Below are 24988 nucleotides of genomic sequence, written 5' to 3'. Positions count from 1 at the left end.
GGCCGCCCCATGGCGGGGTCCGAGGCCGAGCAGCCCCCGAGGGCTCGGTGGCGGGGGCAGGCGGGTGCGGGCAGGGGCAGTGGCCGCTCCGGGCCGGAGCCGCCTCAGGTTGATCCCCGTGGGCACCGGTTGCGTGCAGAAGGCCGGGGCCGAGCTGTGCTCCTTAAACAGCCCCAGCAGACCGGGGGCAATGGCCACCCTGGCGTGTATTAGAAATAGAGTGGCCAGCAGGGCTGGGGAAGTAATTCTCCTCTTGTACTCAGCACTGGTGAGGGCACGCCTCGACGCTGTGTCCAGTTCTGGGCCCCTCAATTCAAGGATATGGAGGTGCTGGAATTGGTCCAGAGAAGGGCAGTGGAGCTGGTGAAGGGGCCGGAGCACTCGTCCCATAAGAGGCAGCTGTGGGAGCTGGGTTTGTTTAGCCTGGAGAAAAGGAGGCTCAGGGGACACCTTGCCATTCTACAACCACATGAAAGGAGGCTGTAGCCAGATGGGGGTCGGCCTCTTCTCCCAGGCAACCAGCGACAGTACAGGAAGACACAGCCTGAAGCTGCACCAGGGTGGGTTCAGGTTGGATACTAGGAGAAATTTCTTTACAGAAAAGGTGTAAAACATTGAAGTGAGCTGCTCAGGGAAGCGGTGGAGTCACCTGGCCTAGGAGTGTTTAAGGAAAGACTAGACGTGGGACTGAATGCCATGGTCTAGCTGACATGGCGGTGCTCGATCACATGTTGAATTCGATTATCGCAAAGGTCTTTTCCAACCCAATTGATTTCAGACTCTGTAGCTGACGCCGGGGCGGCCCCAAGCCCCGCCCCGCCATTCGCCCCGCCCGCCTACCTAGTGTGGTGCCGCCCCCCCTCTCCCGGCATGCCGCGGGGCGGGGCGGCCTGGCCCGGCCCCCTGCTCGCCCTCAGCCGCGGCGGGCGGGCTCCGCCCCGGGCGGCACCGCGGGTACCTGCGCGGCGCGGGGCGGCCGCGGGGCAGAGTGCGCCGACGGCGGCGGTGGCCGAGCGACCTGCGCACGCTTCTCCTGTCCGCGGCGGGGGCGGCCGGGCCATGGTGCGTCGCGCCCGGCTGGCGCTGGTGGCGGCGGCGCTGGTGGCGCTGGGGGTGCCGCCGCCGCCGTGCGCGGGCGCCCGGGCGCTGGAGTGGTACACGGCGTGGGTGAGCACGGCCTACGTGGAGCCGCTCAGCAACCGCACGGTGCACGGCAGCACGGAGAGCGGCCGCTACGGGGACAGCTCGCCCAAGGAGAGCGCTCGGGGCCATGTGGGCATTCCCCGCGGCGCCTCGCCCCGCCACATGGAGGGCTGCGCCCCCGACACCGACTACGACGTGCCGCTGCCTCCCGGTGGCCGCGGGACCCCCGAGGGCGACCCGCCGACCTGGATCGCCCTGGTGGCCCGCGGCGGCTGCACTTTCAAGGACAAGGTCACCAACGCGGCGCGGAAGCGGGCGGCCGCTGTGGTCATCTACAACGAGGCCCGGTTCGGCAACAGCACCGTCTCCATGTCCCACCTGGGTGAGCTCCCCGCGCCCGCCGAGGGGTCGGGGGGATCGCTTTGTCTAACGCCGGCCCGCATCGCTGATGCGGCTCTGCGCGGTGAGGAGTGGGGATGTAGGGAGGCAGAAATCCCTGTAAAAACGGTACAGAAAACCGGGATTTTGTTTTCTCTTCCTGTAAGCCACGCTAGGGAAAAAGCCGGGACCGTCTTCTGTCTCCCAAGTTACGGGCCGGTGTCAGGGAGGAAATGCGGCACAGCCATCGGGACCGGCAGCCGTGTGGCAGGCTGGGGTGGGAGGCTTGGATTTCCTTTAGCGGTGCCTTCTTGCCTGGTACCCTCTGGCAGGATGGCTCCAGCCGTCACAGGTAGGCCGCTTTCTGCAGGCCGTGGGGAAACGCAGCAGATATCCCGGAGATGCCTTCAGGTGCTTTTGAAGGTACAGCTGTAGCTATCTGAGGATAGCTTTAGAACAGGCTTTGTTGTATTAGCTTCATCGTCCTCTCCTGCGCAGGTCTGTTGCGAGTGAGAGGGGTAAGCATCAGGTAATCCTTAAACGCTCGCAAATGCATTAGGAAAACTGAATGCTGGAGAAGGATGTTGGCTTGTCTCAGCGTACCACTGCTGCTGTGTCGCCTGCAGAAAGGTTCTGTGATTTTTGCTGATAGGAATCCAGGTGTTTTGTCACCACAGTCCCCGCTTGGGCTGACGACTTGCTGAATTTTTATGGTTATGACAATATTAAATGCTTAAATCAAGAGGTGAAAAAAGCCTCAAAACTTGGCAGTTAAATCTATTTGCTTTTGTAGATTTTTGAAAAACTAGGAGGTCCTCAGAGGAGGATGTGAAGACAAGGCAAACTAAGTAAAAAATTCTGTCAATATGTGCTTCACATGCTTTTGCTACAATGAGTTTATTAGTGCCCGGGCTCTCATTGCTAGTTATGAGGAAGGGAAGGACCAGGGACTTGGGTGAAGTAAAGCCATAATGTGTTTCTAAAGGAAGCAAACTTATTTTCTTAGTGTAGTAAGCTGAAAATCTCAGCTAGGGAGCTGTTGCTGTGTTGCACGTGTGATCTATCTATTGCAAAACACATCTCTCCTCTTGGAATACCCAGTGGCACCAATTGGGGGATTGGAATCATGGTTTTTGTTCTTAGCCTGATGCTTGCTTGAGATCAGGCTGGCCCATTTCGTATTCTTAGTTCACTGTGAACGTGGAGATGAGATGCTAGATAAAATGAACCTTTGGTTTTGATCCTAGGTGGTGATTAAGATACTTTGTTGTGTAATACTGCTTTCATCTGAAACAGTTTCTTTTTGTGTTTTCACCCTGTATTGGCCGATTAGTACAAAATTTTTTTCCTCATTCTTCTCTATTCCCCATTGTAACAGCTCATAAATATTATTTGCTCTTTTGTTTAATTTTTTTCTGCTTCTCCCATTTTGCTTATTTTATAATTTTTAAAAAAATTTCCCTTTTCTGCTGTCATCTTTGTGCTACAGAAGACCTTCTTGGGCTTAATACTCAGTTTTGGACTTCACAGTACAGTTACACCTGCCAGTGGTGTAAAGAGAAGTGCTCTCTGACTGCTTGTTGGGTTTTTTTTTCCTTGAATTGGAAGAATGTTGCTGATGAAAGTTCCACCTATGTAGAGAGTGTGATTTAGTATCGGGCATATGAACAATAATATGTTTGTACTTATACTGACTTCATAAATGCAGGTTTGACCTTAGGATTGTTTGAATGGGATTATAATATATTGCAATATAATTACGAGCTGGGATGTAGTCATAAATGCTTGTTTCATGGTTGACACTTTCAGACATGCAAATGTTTAAACACTTTCAGTGCACTTTGGGAATAAAGGGAAGAGGTACTGTTAGTGTTTTAAGTCTTAGGTTATTTGGAGGGAGATGACTGAATAGTCTATTGAAGACTGGCAGGGAAGATTGTGTAAAGTAAAGCTATAGTTAACAGGATCTACATTTTCATTTCTGTGAAGGGATTTGTGAACTGGCACATAAGGAAGCAAGCTTTCCTTCTGGGAGGAGTGCTGAGGATAAATACTCTGGGAAATCTGCAGTGCAGTTACCAAGGAGTGGAGTTACATGCATAAGTAAAATCCGCTTAATGCGTTTGCAATTAGTGGCACTGAAAATGATGTGAGATGGAACAGAGGTTATGGCTGGTAGAGATGCAGCCCAAATTATGTGAAGGTGATAGGCAGCTTTTGTGATCTCAGTGCCATCTTTCCATTCTCCTCCTGGAAAACCCACACTTTGAATTTTCTGGGATGTATGTGATATATGTGTGCTATTTTTTGGTGTTCTTTTGGTGTTTTTAGGCATGTTTCACCCTGAGTAAAAAGAAAGGTTTTTGATTAGGTGAAGAAATGATTTCTTATAGCTAGTGTCAAAGTGTTTAAAAAAGGCAAATGTTCCAAATAATCTGTATTTTTAACCTTGTAATCTTCATGAGTGCAGTGAGTAGGGATTATAACTGAAATTTTGGAATAAGAGAGTTGAGAATTTCAATGTGTAGCCTTGAAATCCTGCCCCTTCTTCCAAAAGAAAGTTCTGCAAATGTGACTCTACTGATGCATCTCATTTCAAGCCTTTGCTCTCTGTCCAAATTACATTGTTCAAAATGCTGGATGACTCCTCTCCTTGAGGAAAGTAATAGTGACACAATTTCATGTGTGGCTGAGAATATTTTTTTTCCATTGAAAACCTCTCATTTTACCCAAATTACTTGGGCAGTTGTACTTCATTTACTAAATCTGAACGACATAAATTCAGACTTCAGTTTTACAGACTTGGCAGGCAGTCCTAACCCTGTTCATTTTTGGTGATGATGGTGAACTTAATACAATACAGAAGCTTCAAATTGCTTTCCAAAGCCAAAATAAACATTGCACCTAAATATTAGCTGGGAGTGGGTTGGAGAGGAATCTGGAGAGGCAGAGTGTGGAGTGTTGTAGAGACCAGACTGAGGAGAGCCAAAAGCTCAGTTCTGGTTCAGGAGTTAGGGGCAGCAGAGGTATATTGCAGTGGAAAGAAAACAGGGTATTCTGGCTCTGTAATTTTCCTGTTACACTTCATGCTGGGCACCCAAGCATCTCTGTGTCCCCCCCAAGCTAGGAGTTGGTGGTCCTGACCAGAACATAAGTTACTTTATTGTATGGAATGAAATGAGGTTTTGCTTGACACGCAGGGATGGGAGGCAGCGGCTGTAATAGTTTGAGGTAGGTCTGGATTAGGGCTTTAATTCATGGTTTGTGGATTTAAGGGAAGCTTGGGACTTAATTTGAGTGTATGACTGGCTACATAATGAAAATGGTCTTTCATTTGCCAACATACATCCAACTGGTTCTTTCCTCCATTGTCATGTTTTTTTAATGCACATGTATTGGACAAAACAGATGTAAATTACCTTGTGCTCGTGATTCTGTAAGTCCTTGGCATCTCCAAAGCAGCAGAGTTGGAGTTATTTTGGCATGTAGTTCAACTCTTTGTTACACTGCTTGCAGCACTAGGCAGGATTCTCAAATGGTGCATAATCTCTGTATTACTGCTGTTTTCTACTGAAAGTTTCTGGTACTGTAACTGCTGAAAGGACAGTGGCTAGCTTTAGTAACACATGACTGTGATGTTGAGCTACTAATGCTGTTCTGAAGAAGCAGAAGTAACTGCTTATATCTGTCTTGTAGGTAAAATGCATATGTGTTGGAACTCAGGTGGAAAGAGTATGTGTACCAGTGGTTAAAAATCCTCCTTGAGGCAGGTGAAAATACAACATGAACCAGGGATTAGGTGAGATGAGTTTGGGGGAGATGGTTAAGACAAAGCTTGTTATGAGATTGTTAGAGTACTGTTAGCATTTGTTTGGAACAGGAGCTAAAAAGAATATTTGGTGTTAGTTGTGGCAGTATTAGTAGGGTGCCTATGTTTAAATAAAGCAATGGACTGACCTTAAACATTTTTACTAAGATGGAGGAACCCTGGGAGCCTTTTGGCATTGCTCAGGAGGACAAAAAGAAGGGTGTGTCTGTGATCAGTTTCCGGATGACAGAAAAATATTTTCTTAATCTCCAAGCATGAATGGGAATAAATGTAGTTTGGTGTGGCTGCAATCAGCATCTCTACCTGTCCTACTTCTTCTTCATCAGTAGAGTTCTGGTTTTCTTTTGCAAGAAAATACTGGGAGTCATAGCAGTAAAACTGTCTGCAATGGCAGGAAACATACCTTCTTCTTCAGAGTTCCAAATTTGCCCATTTTTGCAAGTATCCCAAGGATCAGCCTCCCCTGATAATGTTAAAAAGCACAGACCAAATTTTAAGTGGACCCAATTTCACTGAAGCATCAATCAAACCTAGAAAAAAAATTGTTTACTCTAGCAGAGTAAAAATGTGATTATTTATTGTAAAACTAGGAGGTTATAGAAAGGCAAAGCCAATACAACATGCTTTGAGTAAATGCATATATGTGACACTTGAAGTTTTCTTTATGAATGTGATTTGAGGTGTCTGAGTTGTGTGGCAGTTGGACAAGTTGATGGAATGACTCACCATCATTTCAGTCTTTGAATAATGAGTTTCAGAACAGCAGGCTAAAATTAGCAAGGAATGAGTTAAAACCCTTAGTGTTACAGGCTGCTCAGGGCAACTGCTTCTCTGGGACTGCTCTTGTTCCTTTTGTAATCATGGATTGCAATTATTCTTCTCTTCTTCCCCTTCTGTCTCATGACCTTCAAGGCTTCTGTGTTTAGTTGCATGTATTTTATATGGCAGGTTCATCACCAAATCTTTAAAACTGTTAAAATACTTTTAATGGGTATTTATTTTAAAATGTTAATTTGAAAAGTGGAAGGTATCACACTGTCTAGAAGCCCTTGTCCAAAAGTAGCCTGACTTTCATTTCAAGGAAATAACTGTCTGAGAGTTGGGCATTCTGGTGACAAAGCAGGGAAGGACAATACTTATTGTTGTGGGGGTTTTTAAATACCTCATCATTAGAAATAGTGCAGAGAATGAAGTGCAAGATTAAACTGATTTAAGATCTCAGGACTGAGGTGGAAATGTACTGATTAAAAATCTAGGCTGCCTCTAATCTTGAAATTTCCTTTTTTTCCTTAAGCTTGGATGAAACCACATAAATCTTTCCAACACTTTGGTACTGTTCCCTGGCCATCTTTAGGCACCCTCCCCCTGTTATTTGTAACTCTTAAAATTGATGAAGGACAGGGGACCTAATTTCTTGATTTAGGTATGGTGATAGCAGTTCTTAGCAATGTAAGATAAATTCCCACTTTCATATGTTTTTTCTTACTAACTCCTTATAGAGTTGTGCAGGTCAGAGAGCAGAGAGTGTTTCACACTCCTCTCTGAGTTTCATGAGGCTCTCTGGTAGTGTTTTTGGTGTAACTGTAACTCTGTTAGGAAAAAACCACTTTTTTTGCTGGGTCTGGATCTGGCAGACACAGGTGTAATGTTTCTGGGATGGTTGTGTGAAGGTGAGGTTGAGAAGGGAGGTTTGTTCAGCTAATGCCTGGAACCTTTAGTTTTCATCCAGACCTAACTATATATGCCTTATGGAGGGAAGAGTTCTACATACGCAAGTGAAACTTCTGCAAACTTCTTGGTAGCAGAGTGGCCAGACTGAAAAGCTGTCACAGCCTGACAGCTTTTTTCCTTCCTCAAATAAAGAAATTTGGTTTAAATAGTTCAGGCAAATAACTTTGTCTTAGTAGGCAGAGGTGGCTAAGGCCAGAATGCAGCTTTGAATTTTGAAAATCCCCATTTGATGTGATGCTATAAATAAGGAAGCCATTTCTTCTGGCATAGCTTCTCTGTAAGGAATCTAACACAGCCAGAAGAGAATAAGGCTTTAACCCTTCAGGGGGAGGTTTTGTTGCAGGTAGGTAGTCTTTTGTGAATCTAGAAAAGATATCTGTAACATTACAGCTTTAGATTTTCAGCTAGGAAAACCCCTCTCTATTTCTTCCTTTCTCTCTGAATCAAGACTAGTCTCACTTTTTCTCAGAGGTAGGAGAGCAAAGTATGAAGCTGTGACTTACCAAGGTGGCAGCAGTGTTGGTACACACAAAGAACTATTCAAATAGAAATAGAACAGTGAAAATGTGACACTTTTAATAGGTACTTTTGTTTGTAATTTGTTTTGTAATACTTGGGCTAGCTATTTCTGAGAGTACTGGGTATTCTTCCAGAAAAAAAAAATGGAATAAAACACTAGTCACAGAGGCCTTTGGATTTTGCTAGTTGGTCTTGGTAGTATCTTACTGATTTTGGTGGCAGTGTGTTGCCTAAAGGTTTTGGGTTTTTTTTTGAAATTAGGTTTCTTTCATATGAATTGAGAGCTCTAGACTTCTAATAAATTAGAAAAATCCTTTTGTTCACTGCCCCCAAAAGAGTCACAAAGTATTTGTTGACAAGTCCTTGTCGTGAAGTCTCATTACATTTTGAATATTTAGTATTAAAGAATCTCTAAGTATTTCAATGTTTAAAATGATTTCTTATTCAATTTATTATTCAATATATGAATATTTTTCTCTTTTGGTTATATATCCAGTGTAATTGGGCTGTAGATTCAGATTCCAACTAAATTGAAGTGTCTCTCTGTGATGCTCACATACTGTCTCCATCTGCAACTAAAATTCCCACGCTGACAAATGAAAGACCAGCTGTTCCTGAGCTGCAAGCAAGAACTGAAACTGCTTTGAGATGGCTCGTGTGTGACTCGTGTGGTTTTTTGCATGGTTCCACATCTTACCTCGCTGTGGAATGATGACGATAGGCCTTGAGCAGTAAAGATGCATCTGTTGAACTTTATCTTGTGTTTGAGAGTTCTTGAAAGTAAATAAAGGATTCTTTATTGGTACACTTTTTATCAATTCTGCTGTGCCTGCAAATAAGCACAGGAGGCTTTCCTATAACTTTTCATGCTGATCTTAACTGAAGAGGCCGAATTAACCTCAAGCATGAGCACCTACATTTTTACTGTGACTACTGACTTTTTTTCTCTTTTTATTCCCTCCCACAGGGACAGGAAATACAGTGGTGATAATGGTTGGCTATCCAAAAGGAATAGAGATACTGGAGCCAGTCCGAAGAGGGATTCCAGTGACGATGAGCATTGTTGTTGGCACACGACATGTGCAGGAATACATTAGTGGGCAATCAGTTGTGTTTGTAGCCATTGCCTTCATCACCATGATGATTATATCCCTTGCCTGGCTCATCTTTTACTACATACAGCGTTTCCTCTATACGGGATCACAGTTTGGAAACCAGGTAAATGGAGCTAATGGCACTTTAGAGTATTTGCCTCCTCCTTGTGTCAAATCAGTTGCCTAAAACTTTGATTGTTTATTGGAGTGTTCTTGAAGATCTTTGTCTTCTTCCTATTTTGCTAACTGTGAATGCTGCTCAGCAACAGTCAGTGAGGCTAATAAGCACTATGGTAATTGGCATCACAAGTTTGACTAGTTATAATTATTAGATGCTCATATGAAGTAATGAGAAATATGTCCGGTTTATCTCCCCCCGAAAGGTTGTTTGAGGGGCCTGGAAGGCCCGGGGGTGGCCTTGGGGCAGCCCGCGAGTCGAAGGACGAGAAGAGGCTTCAGTTCTTCTTTCTGGTTTTATGTTTATTAATTGTTTATCTAAAAGATGTTCTTTCAGCCTAACAAAGATCCGCTCAGCAGTCAGCCATGGGCACACTGTCTGCCCTCCCGGGCAGCCACGTATCTTTATACCCATTGTGACGTATACAATATTTATCATTTTTCCCCAATACCATCTACTCTTATAACTCGATGTACTCTCAGCAATAACCAATCCAAAGGTGCCACCGTGGCCAAAGAAGATGGAGGAGAGGAGGAAGAAGAAGAAGGACAGGACACACCCCAATTCCTCCATCTTACTCCTCTAAACCCCCCTGTACATAAATCCTAAACCCTGTGTCTCACCCTCTAATTAACTAATCCCTTCACCATTCACCCGGTGAAGCCCTCATCCTTGTCGTCTCCTGTGTAGGGTTAAAGTCCTGCCACCAGACACTTCTGGCAACATTCCAGGAGTCCCGAGCCCCCCCCAGGGTCTCGGAGGCTCAGCATCTCAGGACTGAGATCTTGAGATCCGACAAAATACATTTAGCCACTTGTCAACAACAGCTTCTTACGTGATCTGTCACCTAACTGAACTTCCTTCCTTTTGACACGAAAAGTTATTTTCATTCTTCCGTAATTTTCATTTTGAAAGTACTAACTTCACTAACCAGACTTTTTTAATGGAAGGAGACCATGGTAAGTTTTTATTTTTAAATTTTCTTATAAAACCTACAAGTTCTTCAGGGTGGACTTTTTAGTTCTAAAGTTTTCATAAAACTACTTTTGGTACTTGTAATTCTGCAACTCCACTGTAGAGTTATTGAATTACAGCAGCCTAGAAGATGTATGTGTGGTGAGATTCAGCTCTCTTGGGCTACTCAGGGTCCTGAGAACAGTGAGAGTACTGAGGAGGATTGGAAGGAGTAATTCTGCTCCTTACTTGCTCTTCTCACATTTCTGTACTAAGAAGAAAGAAAAAGCCAGCTTTACTTTTTTCCCCTGAGGAAAGTACTTCATCATAGAACTGCTTAGGCTGGAAGGGACCTTTGGACTCCTACAATCAAGGGAGCAACTTATATGGAGTTGTTGAGGATGCAAATCCATCTGAATTTTGAAAATACCTTAGACTGGTACTTACCTCTGCTTTTCAGCTACTGCAGATAGATTCTTCCATGATCGTCAGCAGCTCTACCGTTTGCAGGTTCTTTTATTTTTTAGCCTCAGTTCAGGAAAAAATATTGCTTCAACTAGTGCTTAGCATGTGGACTTCTCCTGCCTTTTCCTTGATGATGTAAATTCTACCTTTGGGGGAGGAAGGAAGGGATTTTTGTTCACTTTCATAAGTCTGAACTCTGTTTAGGACTTAGAGGACTCTTCTAGGAAAATACTTAATTTCTCTTTTCAATAACTGAGGATAACACACAGGACTTCTGTATTGGTTAACCTTGTGGTGTCCCTGAAATTTTGGTTTCCTAGAGTCTTTTTTGCTAAGCTTTAAATCTTAGCATTTACTTTCTGAGAATACTTTTGGGAAAAGAAAGTTTTTGAGAAGCATTTATAGAAAAGGGATGTGTTTCTGTGTTGTAATAGTTGTTTGGTGAAGAAAGTTGCTTCTTCCTGTTGCCTTTTAAATAGTTCACACAGAGGAAACTTCGTGTGCTTTATGAAGCATCATATTGTGTACTTTAGTTTTAAGGATGTGAATGTGATGTTTCTAAGAAACTTGTGCCACAGACTCTTAATAGAATTTTGCTCTTGTCATCCAAATGCCAGTAGATTTTGCCAGTGCTTGTCATCTGAATGCCTCTTAAACAAATGAAACTGTCTAGCATTAGAATGTTATGCCCTATTCTCAATTCTTTCTTTTCTAAAAAAGCCATTGAAAATAAAAATGATGCAAAGTTGGAAAGTTTTGATGATATTAGTTGGGATGTATTATTAAGAGTCTTAAAAGAATTTTGGAAACAAAAAGCCACTTTCTAACCCAAATCCTGTTTTGCTTGGCTTATGGACTCAGTTAAAACTAAAACTTGTGAGTTAAATATTTTGTGCTTTAAAGCAAGCTGCAGTGTAACTGCTAACTGAAGATGCGTATCTTAAGATTTATTCTAATACCAGTTTAGCAGTAAATTATAGAAGGTCTTCTTGGTACTGAAGATGAAAACAGGACTATGCAGAAAACCCTGAAGAGGCAGAATAGACTTCTGCTGCTGGTTTTGTCCATTTCTGGGAGACCTTTCAGACTACTTATCTTTAACACCATAAAAATTTTAAAAAATCACAATTTTCAGAACTATACATTTGTAAAATTATATATGTCATCATAATTCTTACAGAGTGCCATTGTGGGGCTGGGGTTTTTATTCCTTTGTGCTGTTTTTTTACTGAGGGCTGCTGCTAGACAGGTCAGCATCTGTCAACTGGGAATGTTTCGTTTCTCAGTTTCTTGCAGTAGCTAGCACTTTGTCTTGGATTACAGTACTGCTTTCTTATCTTGCTTCCCCTCTAAGCATAATTATACTGCATAGAAGTCCAGTATGGTGCATCATGTCTGTAAAGCCTTTCTTGTCACCTCCTTTGCATAATGTGTCCTTTGAGTGCAAAGCTTTGTCCAGTGCAGGAGACAGTGTTTAGCTGAGGGGAAGTATTAATAGCTACAAGCAGCCTTTTGACCTGCTGGTCAGCTGTAGGCTGCCTGGCAGGATTCCACCTTCTCCCAGGCTGCTGCAAAACGCACGGAATGCTTGCTCATGGGCTTGCCTGACTGGAAGGTCTGGTTCTATGGCTGTTGTTACAGCTCTGCTTGCCTCTGAAGCCTGCACGGGTTTGAGCTTTGCTGTGTGGGAAGGGCCTTAGGGCCGGCAGGGCAGGCGGGATGCGGGGCTGTGACTCCCCGGTGTGCTCGGCTAACCCGCACGGCTGGGGCTGCTCCCGCCAGCAGGGCGCTTACAGAGCCTCTGGGGTGCAGCTTACTGCTGCCTGCAAAGGTTTTATAAACTAATTCATTGCCCAGAGATCAATGCAATTTTTTAGATGTATTTAGAAGACTCAGTAATCCACCTGGAAAGTATTTAAAAACTTGGAAATATAATTCCTGAAACTACTGTCTATACTAACACTTAAAATCTTGTTTCAAGGGGCATAGAAAAGAAACCAAGAGAGCCATCAGCCAGCTTCAGCTGCATACAGTGAAACGTGGAGAAAAGGTAATTCAATGTCTCTGGTTATTGCTGTAAGTTTTAAAAATGGTTGTAATGTTTTCAAAGAATTTAAACTAAAATTAGCACAACATAATTGCACTGTAACATACAATTCTAGGCTTATGTCAGGGCCTATGCTTAAAAGGCAGAATTTAAAATGAAGGAGTCAAATTTGAACTACTTATGAAATTGAGGCTCCTTTGTTGCAAATAATATCTGGTTATCCAGAATGATAAGGAACTGGTACTGTAGAGATGAGGAAACATTTGTTATCTTTTCAGCACTTGAAAACATCAACAAGTGGATTGCAAAATACTTCCTCACAGTTCTTAGAGCTGATGTAATGTTCTGTGTTCTTAAAAGAACATTCATCACCTTATTGATCAAAAGGACGTAAAAATAGAAAAAGCTTTTAAAAATAGAACACTTGTTTCATCTTTTGGCATATAATATGTTAAGGAGCTGTGTAGGCTTAACCTGAAGCATAAATTTTTTAAAATATATTTCTATGTTATGAAATATAGCTAATCTAAAAATTAAAGCAGTCTTCAGGAAGTTGGCTTTGACAGCATATGGCCTTAACTCAGCTGTATTAGAATAACTGAAGTAGAAAAGCCAACATTTTGAAAGAAAGTATTTTAGTTGGAGTTTCAGGAGTGCTGATCCTAGATGCAAAATTAGCTTCTGACTAGATTGCTGCTGCTACATAGGAATTTTTCCCCTTCAACCCTTGTCTTACTCGATGAGTTTTTATTTAAGGACTAATTTATTTGGAGATGAAAAACAAGGATTAGGTTATTTTTAAGTCTATGAATAAAATCAAAGTGAGAAAGGACATTGATATGTAAAAACTTTAAAAGAAGGAGTCTAGCAGAAGCTGTTCCATTCAGGTCATGTGCTACAGAGGATATGTCCTTCATTTACTAAATCAATTTTGAAACTTAAAAAATTTTAAAAGGGTCTTTGAACTTCCTCGCCTTTTCCTTCTATGCTTTCAACATGCTTAAATAGTGTTTTACAAATATTTCTTACTTTTTATTAATTATTTTTTGATGGAGTTTAGCATATATTTCAAGCTGTGAACAGAGGGATATTCATACTTCAATTCATACAATAGTGACATTAGAGATCAAGAAAGACAGAATTGAACCCAAACTTGTGTAAAGCACTATCAAAGCACAATGTCAGCGTAGGAAGAAAGAGATGTAGAAGGGTCATGATGTATGTTAAAAACCACACAGAAGATGTTAAGAGCTTTTAAAATTGATGTTCAGTAAGATCCTCCGAAGAAGATTTGTATTGTGTGATTTTTGCATTATACAGGGAGCTCCTTCCAATAAATAGACCCTTGACTAAAGTAAATAAAATGGGGGAATTTGTTGTTACACCTTATGGTGATTATTCCTATGAGTGCCACATTCTTTAAGAAGAGTAGAATGAGAAAAGGTTAGAATCTCTCTGTTAAAATAGAGCTTTTGTGTGTGGTAGATCTCATTAATTTGAATGATTTGAAATCAACCAGCTATCAGCAAATTTATGTAACTTACTGATGCAGAGGTATTTTTGTGAACTAGTATAAATTTGTCTGGACATTTGTCCTGTCTTACTCTGTAAATGTACATTTTTTTCTTTAAATATTTCCTTTCAGACATTTAAAAAGAGTCTGTTTCTTTTGTTGTGATGCAGTACAGTTATCCCCACTTGAGGTTGAGATATTTAACTAAAAATAGGTCATATATTAAAAGTGTATTTACTATCATGTAGATTTTTCCTGAGAAGGTTATGGGATTATTGTAAAATGGACACTCATTTGAGTATGTGCTACATATGGTGTGCTTGGATTTTGCCTCTTGTACAGAATGAAGGATAACTTGTTATAGAATAAGCACTTAACTTTGCTTACATAAAAAAAACAGTCTTAATGTGATTTATTTGGGAATTCAAGGCATTAATTGTGTAAATTGATAGCATGCAAAGGAGGGAAATATTGGCCTTGAACTTTAAAGTTTCCTTGCAGAAGTAATGAGTTTAAATTTTTGTGTTGAAACTGAAGTACTTTAGTAAGTTGTAAATCAAAAATACTAATTTTTTTGGGGATGAAAGCAGAGGAGTTTTCCCACTGTCTGTTCTTCTAATACTTAGAATTTATGCAGCCCAATTAAAATTGGATTATTTTTCTAGTATTTGGAGCTATCCATCATATTTACACTGCAACTCTAAGCATGGCTTCAAGAAGACAGTGAGACCTGTTAGAAAAGATATTTAACCCTTAGATAAAAGTAGAAGTGGGGAAATTATGTTCTGTCTAGTGTGAACTTGGAGGAAGATTTTAAACCCAAATTGCATACTTATGTTCTCTTCTGGCTATGAAGGAATATCTGCTAGGATGTGGTAGAAGAAGTAAAAAGGTGAAGAAGAGGTTTGTGGGATTCAACCCCCAAAATCTCTTCCTGCTCATGGAAATCTTTGGGACTGCTAATTCAGGATTAGGTTGCACACTTTGATTTGTGCTGATCTCTTTAAAGTGTTTTCATCTTGTAGCTACCTTCAACTGAAACATTCCTGTGCTCCCATGAACAAAGCCAATGTGTGAGACTTACTGAGTTACTTAGGATGCTATGTATAGTTATTTAAATTAGAAAATCTGGATTTGGCTGCTTATAGTATTTGATAACTTGATCAAATCACCTCTTGATAGAATCTCAAATTAAATGAGGTAGATTTTTTTTATTTGCTATACCCTTTGATATATTTTGCATTCTTTGAAGCTAGCTATTACACAAAGCTTGTTCTGTAACGAGTGTGAATGTTATACACTTAAATGTGTTGTCATATTTAGGGTTTAGATGTTGATGTGGAAAACTGTGCTGTGTGTATTGAGAACTACAAACTGAAGGACACTGTCCGAATTCTGCCATGCAAGTAAGTTGTCATAGTTATTCTTTACTCTTTAGCATGTTTTTCTGAAGAAATGGGATGAATTTCCTATAAATTCTTCTGAACCTCTGGTGCCAGAGCTGAAGCTGCAATTTGTATGGCCTGTTAAATGTTGAAGGGCATTGTGAGGCCATGTAGCACTTCATATGTATGTGGGGGCTAGGGAGCAATTGGGAGAACTGTAGGGGTGAAGTAGAGCTTGCTTAAATTAGAACTGTACACTGTTGAACTGATACCTGCATGGTGTCTTTGTGGTTATTAGCATCTCCTCTTCAGAAAGCTGGCATGAACCAAAGGTTTCCAGAACCATGTCTGTACTAGTAATTTGAGCAGCAGCTAATTGTCAAGATTATAAAGGAAAGGTTTATTTTTAATGTGTTAACTTGCACACTGTTTGAAGGAGGGATGTGTGGCTTTCATGATAAGTTTTAAAGAGCATTTCTTTTCTTTAGGCACATCTTCCATAGAACATGCATTGATCCTTGGCTTTTGGACCACCGAACTTGTCCAATGTGTAAACTAGATGTTATCAAAGCTCTGGGATACTGGGTATGTTGCACACTAATCTTCAAAGTAGAAGTATAGTCTAGGAAGCAAACTTCATGTAACTGTTCAGAATGAGAGCAGCTGTTATTTGACAAGACTTGAGAAGCTGGGCAAAGATGCAAAGAGTAATTGAATGAGAAGGGAAAATAAGGGAATTTTATGGGCAAGAGCTTAAATATATTGAGCAGCTTATGAGTCTTCTTTGATAACCAGTATTTTCTATCTCCATCTGATGATGTTAAGGAATTTGAAGCAGAGGTGAGACTGTTTGCTCAGGCTGCAAAAATATAACTGAATTAAATAAATCTAGAACATATATTTGATGTTGTTGAGAATGTGATTCAGAGGAAGAAATTATAGTTTTTCTACATGGAATGTTTTCATGTGTACTTCCACATATGCCCCATGATTTATCCCTGTAAATGAGCTGGTACTTAAAACCTTCCTAAAGACATTCACCAGTAATTGGTTAAGTAGAGAAAATGATGTGCTCTCATTTCTTTCTGACAGCACCAGAAAAGAGAGATGAAGACACATGCGGTAGGTTACTCAGTCACTGTTGATAAATAGTCTTGAGTTCCACTAAAATGCTATAGGCAAGAATATACCTCTCTTATCTCCTACTGATCTACAGAGATCTCTAGAAAATAGAGCTGGCTTTTTGGTTTCAGGGTCTTTCCTTTCATACACTAGGTCTGTGTTTTGACTACCTTTTCTCTTACTTCATTGTAGAGACTTGCCAGATCTGTGGAAGAATGTTAGGAGTTACTATTTTGTTTTGGTAAATGGGGCCAATACTCTTGCTATGTAATATGTATATACCAGATTTTGATGCTTCTGTGCGTTAAGTCAGACTTTACCTGGGAGTTGCAATCTTGTTGTCATGTGGAATAGCTATTTGTTCTTTAAGATTGCTATATTAGCAGCTTGGTTTCTCCCCACATTGAATTCTGGGGGTTGATGTATCTTGTGTTATATGCAGAAGGACTTATCTTTTTGAATACAGGTTGGAAACTGAAATACTGACACCTTCAGAATAATTATATTCCCTGAATTTGTGCTGTTGCAGAGGATACTGGTACTAAGCCCAGCCAGGAGCAGTAATAACTCCTCTGCTTTTTGGCTAAAATGATTTTTGGAAAGCAGATTGAATGGGATTATGTTAAATAGAGAAATCCAGTTCATTTTTCTAATGAAATGAGGCAAATGGATCCTGTGTTTGCATCAGTTGTTCAAGTCTCACTGAAGCTAATAATGTGGGAAACCATTCAGGAATTTTCTTCGAGATTAGTTTTCAGTTTGATCCAGGTTGCCCAGTCTAGTCTGTGGAGCGATTGCCTGAATTTTTTTACTGATGTGAAGAAAAGAAGTGCAAAGAGCAAGGCAGCTTCTCTCAGCACTGTGCTCTGAACCTACAGAAAAGAAAGTGCAGCCTTATAGAAATATACTAAACCAGCTGCAGAGAGGCTCAAGGCTCAGTTCAGTTATAGACAACAAATACTTTAGATGCTTTTACATTTTTAAAGGCTTGAAGTAGAAAAAAGTCATTAAGTCCTATGACGTGGCTTTTGTAAAGAGCAGATTTCAGTGATGTAGTTCTTCATTATGCTATTTTTTATGAGAGAAAGAACTGCATTTCAGCATGTCTGACTGATTTTGTAGAGCATTACTTAATTTTGTAGTTTCAGTTCTTATTTAACTGTTTAAGTTTAGGAAACTAAATCATTAATGCCCCCTCCCGTCTGCAAATGTAAAGATTGTGTTCAATTGTATCATGTCTGTAGCTCATTAAAATTCAGTATGTTTTAAATTATGCTGATTTGATGCTAAAGAAAAAATTTAAGAAATTCTGGGCTGATTCTAAGATGGGCCTTTGCTAGTTGTTTGAAGAAGGAAAAAGTACTTGCTAGTAAGCAAAAAGAATAGCTATTTAAACTGCAATATAATTGCTTATGTATAATTAACATCAGTATATCTGTGGCAATGAAGGTAGTCTGTTTAATTGTAGAAACAGAACTGTATGTATAGAACTTTGATCCATTCTGAAAGTTAATTCAGAGTTGTATAGCTTGTGCTATACTATAGGTGAAATAGATCCTTTTGCCTGTGATGCAGATGTTGCATTCCTGCAAAGTGACAAGCCTAATCTACTCTGTCTGTGTTTTTGGAACAGACTTAAAGTTAGGCTGGAGATAGAGGAGGACAGAATTTGGTTCTGATGTAAATGTTTGTTCAACCTAGTAAAAAAAAAAACCTGGCCATCTACTATAGTGAAAAAACAAGTCTTGGAGACTTGTGCAAACTCAAGGAATCAATAGGTTTCCTCGGTGGAGACTTTGTATGTGCTGAGCCTGCTCCTAGCCTTCAGCAATACTGTTGCTTCAGTGCTGAAGTAATCCATCCAAAAGGCTGACTGGGTGGACTTCTCCGGTTTCTGCTCTTGGCTTTGTGGTGGCTTTGGAGAAATGGCTTCTCTTTTGGTTGGCTTTCCTTCTTGCAGTCAGACAATAACCTTGAAAGTGGACAATATCAACACTACTCCCAGGAGTGCATGTGTAATAGCTAAAAAATGGTCTTTTTTCCAATAAGGTGAGGTTACAAAAGGTGACACGGAGGAATGTTGAAGTCTGATGGTAGACACAGGTGACAGTTAAATATGTTTACTTTTGAAGGGGGACCCTGAAGATGTACTTGAAGTCCCAATACCTGAATCCATAAGTGGCAGCGTTTCAGTCGGAAGTCTGAGTATTGCTTTGCAAGATGATGACAGAAACGAAGTGAGCGAATTGTCAGCTTCCTCCACTAATGAGTCTGTATTGCAGTGTACCAGCTTAAAAGAGGATGCAGGGGAAACCACAGCATTGCTTGGTAAGTAATTCAGTGTTTCACTGCACAAATCTGAGCACTAGGCATTGCATTAGAAGCCCTTCTCTAGCTGGTGTGAGCAGTTAGTACTGCAGTGCAGAGCAGACTGAGTGGTGTCACTACTGGTCTTGAAAAAAATACAAGCAGATTTTCAAGGAACTCTGTCAAGCAACAAATAACTGGACTTGGGTGAAAGAAAGATGTAAGCAGTGTCTTGAGAGGATTACCCAGAGAATCTCAAGAACCTGAGGCACATATGAGTATGAAATTTTTAGCCAGGGTATGGATTAATGTAACAGATAAAGCATATTAGAATGGTAAAACAACAAACAATTTTTCTTTTAATTCCTGATTTCTAGATGTGGATGCCAGTAATAACCGGCATGGAGAACATCTATCTAATGGAAATTCCCACTGAACTCCTTCATGGAAGATATCTTGAATAGACTGTTGAAGAACTATTATTTTTTATTTAATTAGTATGGACTTTTGTCTAGTGAACAGAAAAAAATAACAATGTAAATTATTTTACCTTTCAAACTTTTCTAGCTGGTGTTCCAAAAGGGCTAATAACTAAGAATTTTGTACACAGGAGGATTTTATAAAACCTCCTCTGGATGTCTCATCCTAAAAAAAAATGCAATAACCCTTTTTCTGTAAGCATTGTTGCAATGTCATTGTGTTCCAGAGGGCTGTAACAAAGATGAAGACTAGGCAGTGAAAATAATGTAGACTGTGTAATGGTTAAATATTTTGGATGCACTATTTACATTCAGTATGTACACATGAAGAACACTTACAAGCTACGACTATTAAAATGTTCTGAAAGTTCTGAACTGTTGTAATTGGAGATGAATATTCTCAGAAAAGACATTAACCTTGAAGGAATCAAATAACTTAATGGATATGTTGCATATCCTTTTCTTGTGATGGAAAAATTGCTGGTTGCAGCATGTAACAAATACTTACTCTGTCTTGTAATGTGTTCTACTCAGAGTGGATGCTGAGAAAAGGAAACCTTCTCCATCTTGCTAGCTTTCTATACTGAATTTGGCAGTAATAGGTTGTGCTAGGTGGTCTTCACGTGCTGAGCATGTAGACATTTAGTATATGCACACTGGTTACCTCTTTCAATCTTAAAACAGAGGTAAAGGGCTAATTATGGCTAAAATACATTTACTAGTCTATTTATAAGAATTTACATAATTTCTTCTTGCTCCTGTTCCCATCCTGACCCACTTTATGTACAAATGGAAACGGTTTCTTAAGAAATACAAAGGTTGGGTTTGTTTTGCTTTTATTTTCCTTTGCATAGAGATGCTGGAATTCTCTTGGATATTCCATATTAGGAGTTTTGACTGGGTTTCCATTAGCTTTTATTCCTTTCTTTTAGATTAGCAGTACTGTGCCTTATAGTAAACCACTTAAGAAATCTGAAGCATCTGAGAGTAAATATAAACCCTGGCATTTCCCATTATGACCTCTTATTCAAATATTTATATACTGTAAGTGGTATAAGGAATTGCTAAACTGTTTTGTAAAGAAATGTGTATATTTAAAACATTACTTAAGGGTGTTAAGTGAGTTGTTTAGGATTTTAGCATTGTCATATTATAAATAATATGCTACATTCCTCAGTTTTCTTTTGTAAAGCTGTTGCTACAGATTGCTTAAAACAGTGTCTTTCACTAGACATTTGTTTTAGAGTGCATTTTGTTTTTAAAATGTATATTTGGAATGTTTTTAAGAAAATATGCAATTCTTTTTCTAACTTACATTGAGCTTCAATAGAAGCAATAACTTTTTTTTTTAATTTTAAAATGAATGTTCCAGAAATGACAGAGGGGAAAATATAATCTGAACTTCTACTTTGCAGAGCAGATGTTTCACCCTAAATTTCCTTCAAAAAAATTCCTGTTAATGCCTACTTTAAAAAAATCTGCCTCTTCCCTGTAGGAGTATAACTTTTAGGTTTACTGGAAAACTGTCAGGTTGTAGTTCTGATGTCACCAGCAGGTGCAAGTTTTTGTGATGCCTTTATCTTACAAGAAGCACATGAGAATGGAATATGACTGACCAGCCATCTCCAAAACTGAATAAATAAATAAACAACCCACAACTAAAGCAGACAATGTGTAGGGACACTTACGTCTCCAAAAGAAGCTTATCAACATTTCCAGAACTGCCTTTTTAACTATCTCTTCAATATTAAAACTAAGTCTTCTCCCTCTTCTTAAACACAAAACTGAACATTGATGTAGTAAATGTTGAGAGGGTTTAAATTCTAGCTCAAGGAGGAACCAAAAGAGAAGTTATCAAGAGAAGTGTTGTCAGTCTGTGGATTGTGTCTTGCTGATACCTACAGCACAGTATTCATTCTGGAGAGGAGAATTGTGGTAAGTACTCAAGCTTTTATGGAATACCTGTAAAACCAAAAGCTTTTCTTAAGAATTAAATCTGAGATCTGGCAGAAAGATGGAAGAAAACCTAAAGAACCTGCAAAGTGTGCTTATAAAATCTGGTGTGTGCTGACTTAAAAAATATCCAAGTGTGAGGACTCCTGAGGTCTGTTTCACATGCTGGCACTGCACCTGTTTCATTTCAGTCATTCACAAAAATAGTTACAGTTGTTTCAGTCAAATAGGTTTGCACATAGTTGATCTTTGGTACAGTTAAGTGTGGTGAGGCCAGCTGTGCTGCTGAGGAGTGATGACAAAAGGCCGAATTGCAGTGCCTCCAGCAAGCAGTTTGCTCTCCTTGGAAGCACAATGACAAAAATCATCCGAAGCGAATCACTAGTCTGACCTCAGTCAGAAAGCTGTGCATTAGTAAAAAATTAGTAAAAAGAGAGGTAGGATGAAAAGTACAGGGCAGGAAAAAGACAATCTAGGGAGCTTAAAACAGTAGCAAGAGAAGCTTAGAAACAAGAAGTGTAGGACCTGCTGTTCCAGCTTATCTGTTACCTTGAGTAAATGGGTATAGGCTGCTGTGGGTAAATACAGGTGCACAGACTTTGCTAATCTGGATCCCCACTATTGGATCAAACTGGTATTGCTAGTTTCTAACACTTAATCTACCAAAAGCTTGTATGAAGATCAGAACTAATGAGTGATTTTGTCACCCTCTCACTCCTTTTTGTAGGGTAGGTGCCTCCTGACTCCCTTCCCTTCCATTTGGGGAAGCTATAATCTGCCTCTGCTGCTTCAGCCACATCCTGCCTAGTGTGGGAGCTGCGGCTGTGTGTGTTGTGGGCTCCTGCTGCCTCCCCCCACCCTCATCACTTTTCTCTTCCTAGCTGCACATTTACATAAAACATGCAGGAACTTGTCTTGGACACTTCTGTCCCTTTGTTAGATTTTGCTGTAATCAGGCAGAGTGCTGCTTATTGGAGACATTCCTGTGGTATCATTATACAAAAAGCTAAATTGCAGAGCCCACAGGAAGTCTAAAGCCCCTCAATGATGATGCTGAATAAATCACTTGGGAAAAATCCATAGCAGGACTAGGGGATGCTGATTTTTGTTAGTGTTCTATTATTTGGCATTGCTTTGCTACTGCTGCTCTTTTTGTTAGGGAGAAATTTAATGAAGTTAAGTGATTTTTTTTTTTTTTTTTTTAACAAAAGGAGCTATGAGCATGTCAAAATGAGTTGCTGTCTTGAAGAAAAAACTGGAGGCCCCTCTTTGTTTAGAAATTTTAGTTTATTAATAATAGTCTACATATTAGACATTATTAGATGTTAGACAAACTGGAAAAAACTTGGTAGTAAATAATTGTCTAAACTGTCTTTCAGACTTCATAGCAAGCAAAAATGACCCATAGACATTTCAGATCTAAAAGCATGTTCATGGTTCAATTACTTGCAGTACCAATTTAACTGGAAAGTCTGGTTTTTCTTTTACTAATGACTGCTAGACTGGATTCTTCTTTGGCTCTAAGCAATGCTTGGAGGAGATTCTTGGCACGTACTAGACAAGTTTGATTCGGATAGCAGTAACTCCTTTTCCCTGCCTCTTACCCCCCACATTGCATGTGAATGTAGTCCAGTAGCCTGTTGCCAGTAATTAGGGCTAGATTTTGGAGGTCTGCTGGAGGAGTTGTAGGATAATTTGCCTACAGTGGAAATGCCTTTAATCCATGCTGACTTAATAAAATGCATACCAGTATATTCCTGCCAAAGCTGACCTCTTGGGAATTCTGGTCCTCTTTAGGTTGTAACTGGCACAGAGAAACACCATTGCACCTTTGTCAAGTGTGCAAAGCTGTTTTTAATTACCTATTGATTTGGGAATGGTCATTCAGGTTTTTTGGCCATCCTGCAAGATTCCTCTACAACCAGCCTGTTGTAGTTGGACAGAGTCCAATGAGACTGTCCCCTTGGGTAAGTTGAAAGGATGCAGTAGGGCCACAGTGGAATTGCAGTTCCTGAAATGGAGTATGTCAGCTTAATTTGTTTTTAACTGAATGCCTGTAAAAAATTGTAGCATGTCTTTAAGACTGATCTTTACTGGATGTGTTCTTTTCTCTCACAGGTGATATGTGAAGATTTGAGAATTGGAATTGATTAAAAGTGCACAAATCAAGCTGGAGGCTTTTGGTTTTGTTCAGTATGGGTCCTGATCTCTCCTCAGATATCCTACTGTATTGCAAAACTTAAGAAAGTTTTTAAAATAGAATGCCTTTATAATTGCATGTATTTGTGTGAAGAGTGCATTGCCTGAGACTGTCCATTATACTTCCATGGGACCTGAAGTTCCTTTTCACCATCTGAAACATGGTAATGTTAACTGCATTTTTAAATGGGCATATCCTTAATTCAGAAGAGCAGAGTAAGTTTCCATCATTTTGTTAGTCTGAAGCTTAACTCCAAAACTTTAAAGCCACCTACTTCTACTATAAACATATACCTGCAGAGAACTATTTGAATTTGCTAGTCTGTAAAAAACTATTCACAGCAGTCTTTTATTGTAACCTTGAACTAATTTGGTTGCATTGTTTGGATTAAGCACTTGTCTTTTCCATTGTGTATGTACAGTTGTAAGAATGTCAAGTTATGCATTGTTGTTGTAACTTAATGGCTAAAAGCTCAAATTCCATAATAAATTATACAGACCTTTTAAAAAGCAATGTCTGATAAGGTTTTGTGTTCTTTGGTACGCTTAGGATATGGATCTGAAACACACCCCACTAGCACAGCACAAAACAAGAGTAACTTGGTGCTGGGTAGCTGTGGGGAGCCCCTTTCAGCATGTGGTGCTCTCCCCATGTCACCAGTACCTGGCAGGGCTGGGCTAACCCTGGCTGGCTCCTTCGTGAGGAGGGGAAAAATCGATGGAAGAACTTGTGGGTCAAGGTAGGAAACAGTTACCAATTGCCATCTTAGGCACAAGAGATGTGACTTCATGGAAATGACTTTGAAATGGCAATAAATTTGTTTGAGAGTAGGGCAGTAGAGGACTAAAACTACCCCTGTGTAAGCTGACACTTCTGTCTTCCATGGTGGCAGGATTGGGGTGGTGGGGGGGGATGAGCCTGTTACAGGTGATCGCTGCCCCTCCTCACCCTTTTGCCTTGCCCTGCTCCATCCTGAGCTCATTCCAAGGAGTTCTGCAGTTCTTTAGGAACTCCTTCAGTGTGAATCTTCTCCATCAGGTATGGACCACTCCAGGGTTATCACTGAGCTGCCACCAGCCTGGCTGAGGGGCTCTGCTGTGCCAGCTTGTCCTTGCTGGGCCTGGAACAGGGCAGTCTTCTCCTCACAAAGGCCACCCTGCACTTCCCCAGTACCACAGGACTCTGAAATGAATATGGCTCAGGCATATCTATGATAAAACCATAAAATTTCTTGGTAAGTCCCTAATCCAGGGATTTGTCACAGAACTAGAAAAATTACATGTATCTGTATAACTCAAGCAAATACAGTGAAGACTTTGGCTGCAATATCATAGTAGCACTATATTGGTCTATGACACTACTCTAAAATGTATGTATGTGTAGCAGTACCCCTCTTAAACACAATTATAGTCAAATTTGGCTTCAGCTTTAGTAGATAGAAAACATTAAGGTATGATTTTAAACCTGCTTGTGCTTTAAGTGTTGCCACTAAAAATGCCTGATAACAAATATATTGGCTTTGGAAGTAATGTCAAGAATTAGAACACATTTTTAAATAAGTGTTACTTTATACTTTACTTTTACTTTTTTTTTACACTTTAACTGGAAAGCTGCACAAGTCTAAGCCCTAGTGACTACAGAACATTTCTCACAGGACTTTTTACTGAAAGACTGTATTAAATGAGACAAGA

The 24988-nt window shown here is 40.4% G+C and overlaps 1 protein-coding gene and 1 non-coding gene across 3 annotated transcripts; both read left to right on the top strand.

Moving 5' to 3' along the window:
- Positions 1-855: 855 nt before the first annotated feature.
- RNF149 (ring finger protein 149) lies at positions 856-23806 on the top strand. Of its 2 annotated transcripts, XM_014266618.3 has the most exons (9): positions 856-1525; positions 8568-8818; positions 12273-12341; positions 15175-15257; positions 15725-15821; positions 16329-16358; positions 18491-18686; positions 19043-21079; positions 23216-23806. In XM_014266618.3, the coding sequence occupies exons 1-8, from the start codon at positions 871-873 to the stop codon at positions 19099-19101; spliced, it is 1440 nt and encodes a 479-aa protein (XP_014122093.2). In that variant the 5' UTR covers positions 856-870; the 3' UTR covers positions 19102-21079; positions 23216-23806. The 2 variants fall into 2 exon arrangements, with proteins under 2 accessions (XP_014122093.2, XP_005486494.2); XM_005486437.4 differs by lacking the exon at positions 16329-16358.
- Positions 21382-21494, top strand: LOC113459203 (small nucleolar RNA SNORD89). Its single transcript, XR_003380218.1, has one exon. It is a non-coding gene; the product is annotated as a small nucleolar RNA SNORD89 (small nucleolar RNA).
- Positions 23807-24988: the final 1182 nt, after the last annotated feature.

This window comes from Zonotrichia albicollis, chromosome 2 (genome assembly GCF_047830755.1).
Source record: "Zonotrichia albicollis isolate bZonAlb1 chromosome 2, bZonAlb1.hap1, whole genome shotgun sequence".
In the NCBI taxonomy this organism is placed as follows: Eukaryota; Metazoa; Chordata; class Aves; order Passeriformes; family Passerellidae; genus Zonotrichia; species Zonotrichia albicollis.
Note: the sequence above shows the minus strand (reverse complement) of the source record. Positions and strands in the feature narration are given on the sequence as shown.

Bases quoted from the DNA above. Each gene is read 5' to 3' on its own strand.
- RNF149 (XM_014266618.3), top strand. From the start codon at position 871: ATGCCGCGGGGCGGGGCGGCCTGGCCCGGCCCCCTGCTCGCCCTCAGC. The intron at 8,819-12,272 runs GTAAATGGAGCT...TCTTGTTTCAAG, and splicing joins GATCACAGTTTGGAAACCAG to GGGCATAGAAAAGAAACCAA. The intron at 15,822-16,328 runs GTATGTTGCACA...TCTTTCTGACAG, and splicing joins TCAAAGCTCTGGGATACTGG to CACCAGAAAAGAGAGATGAA.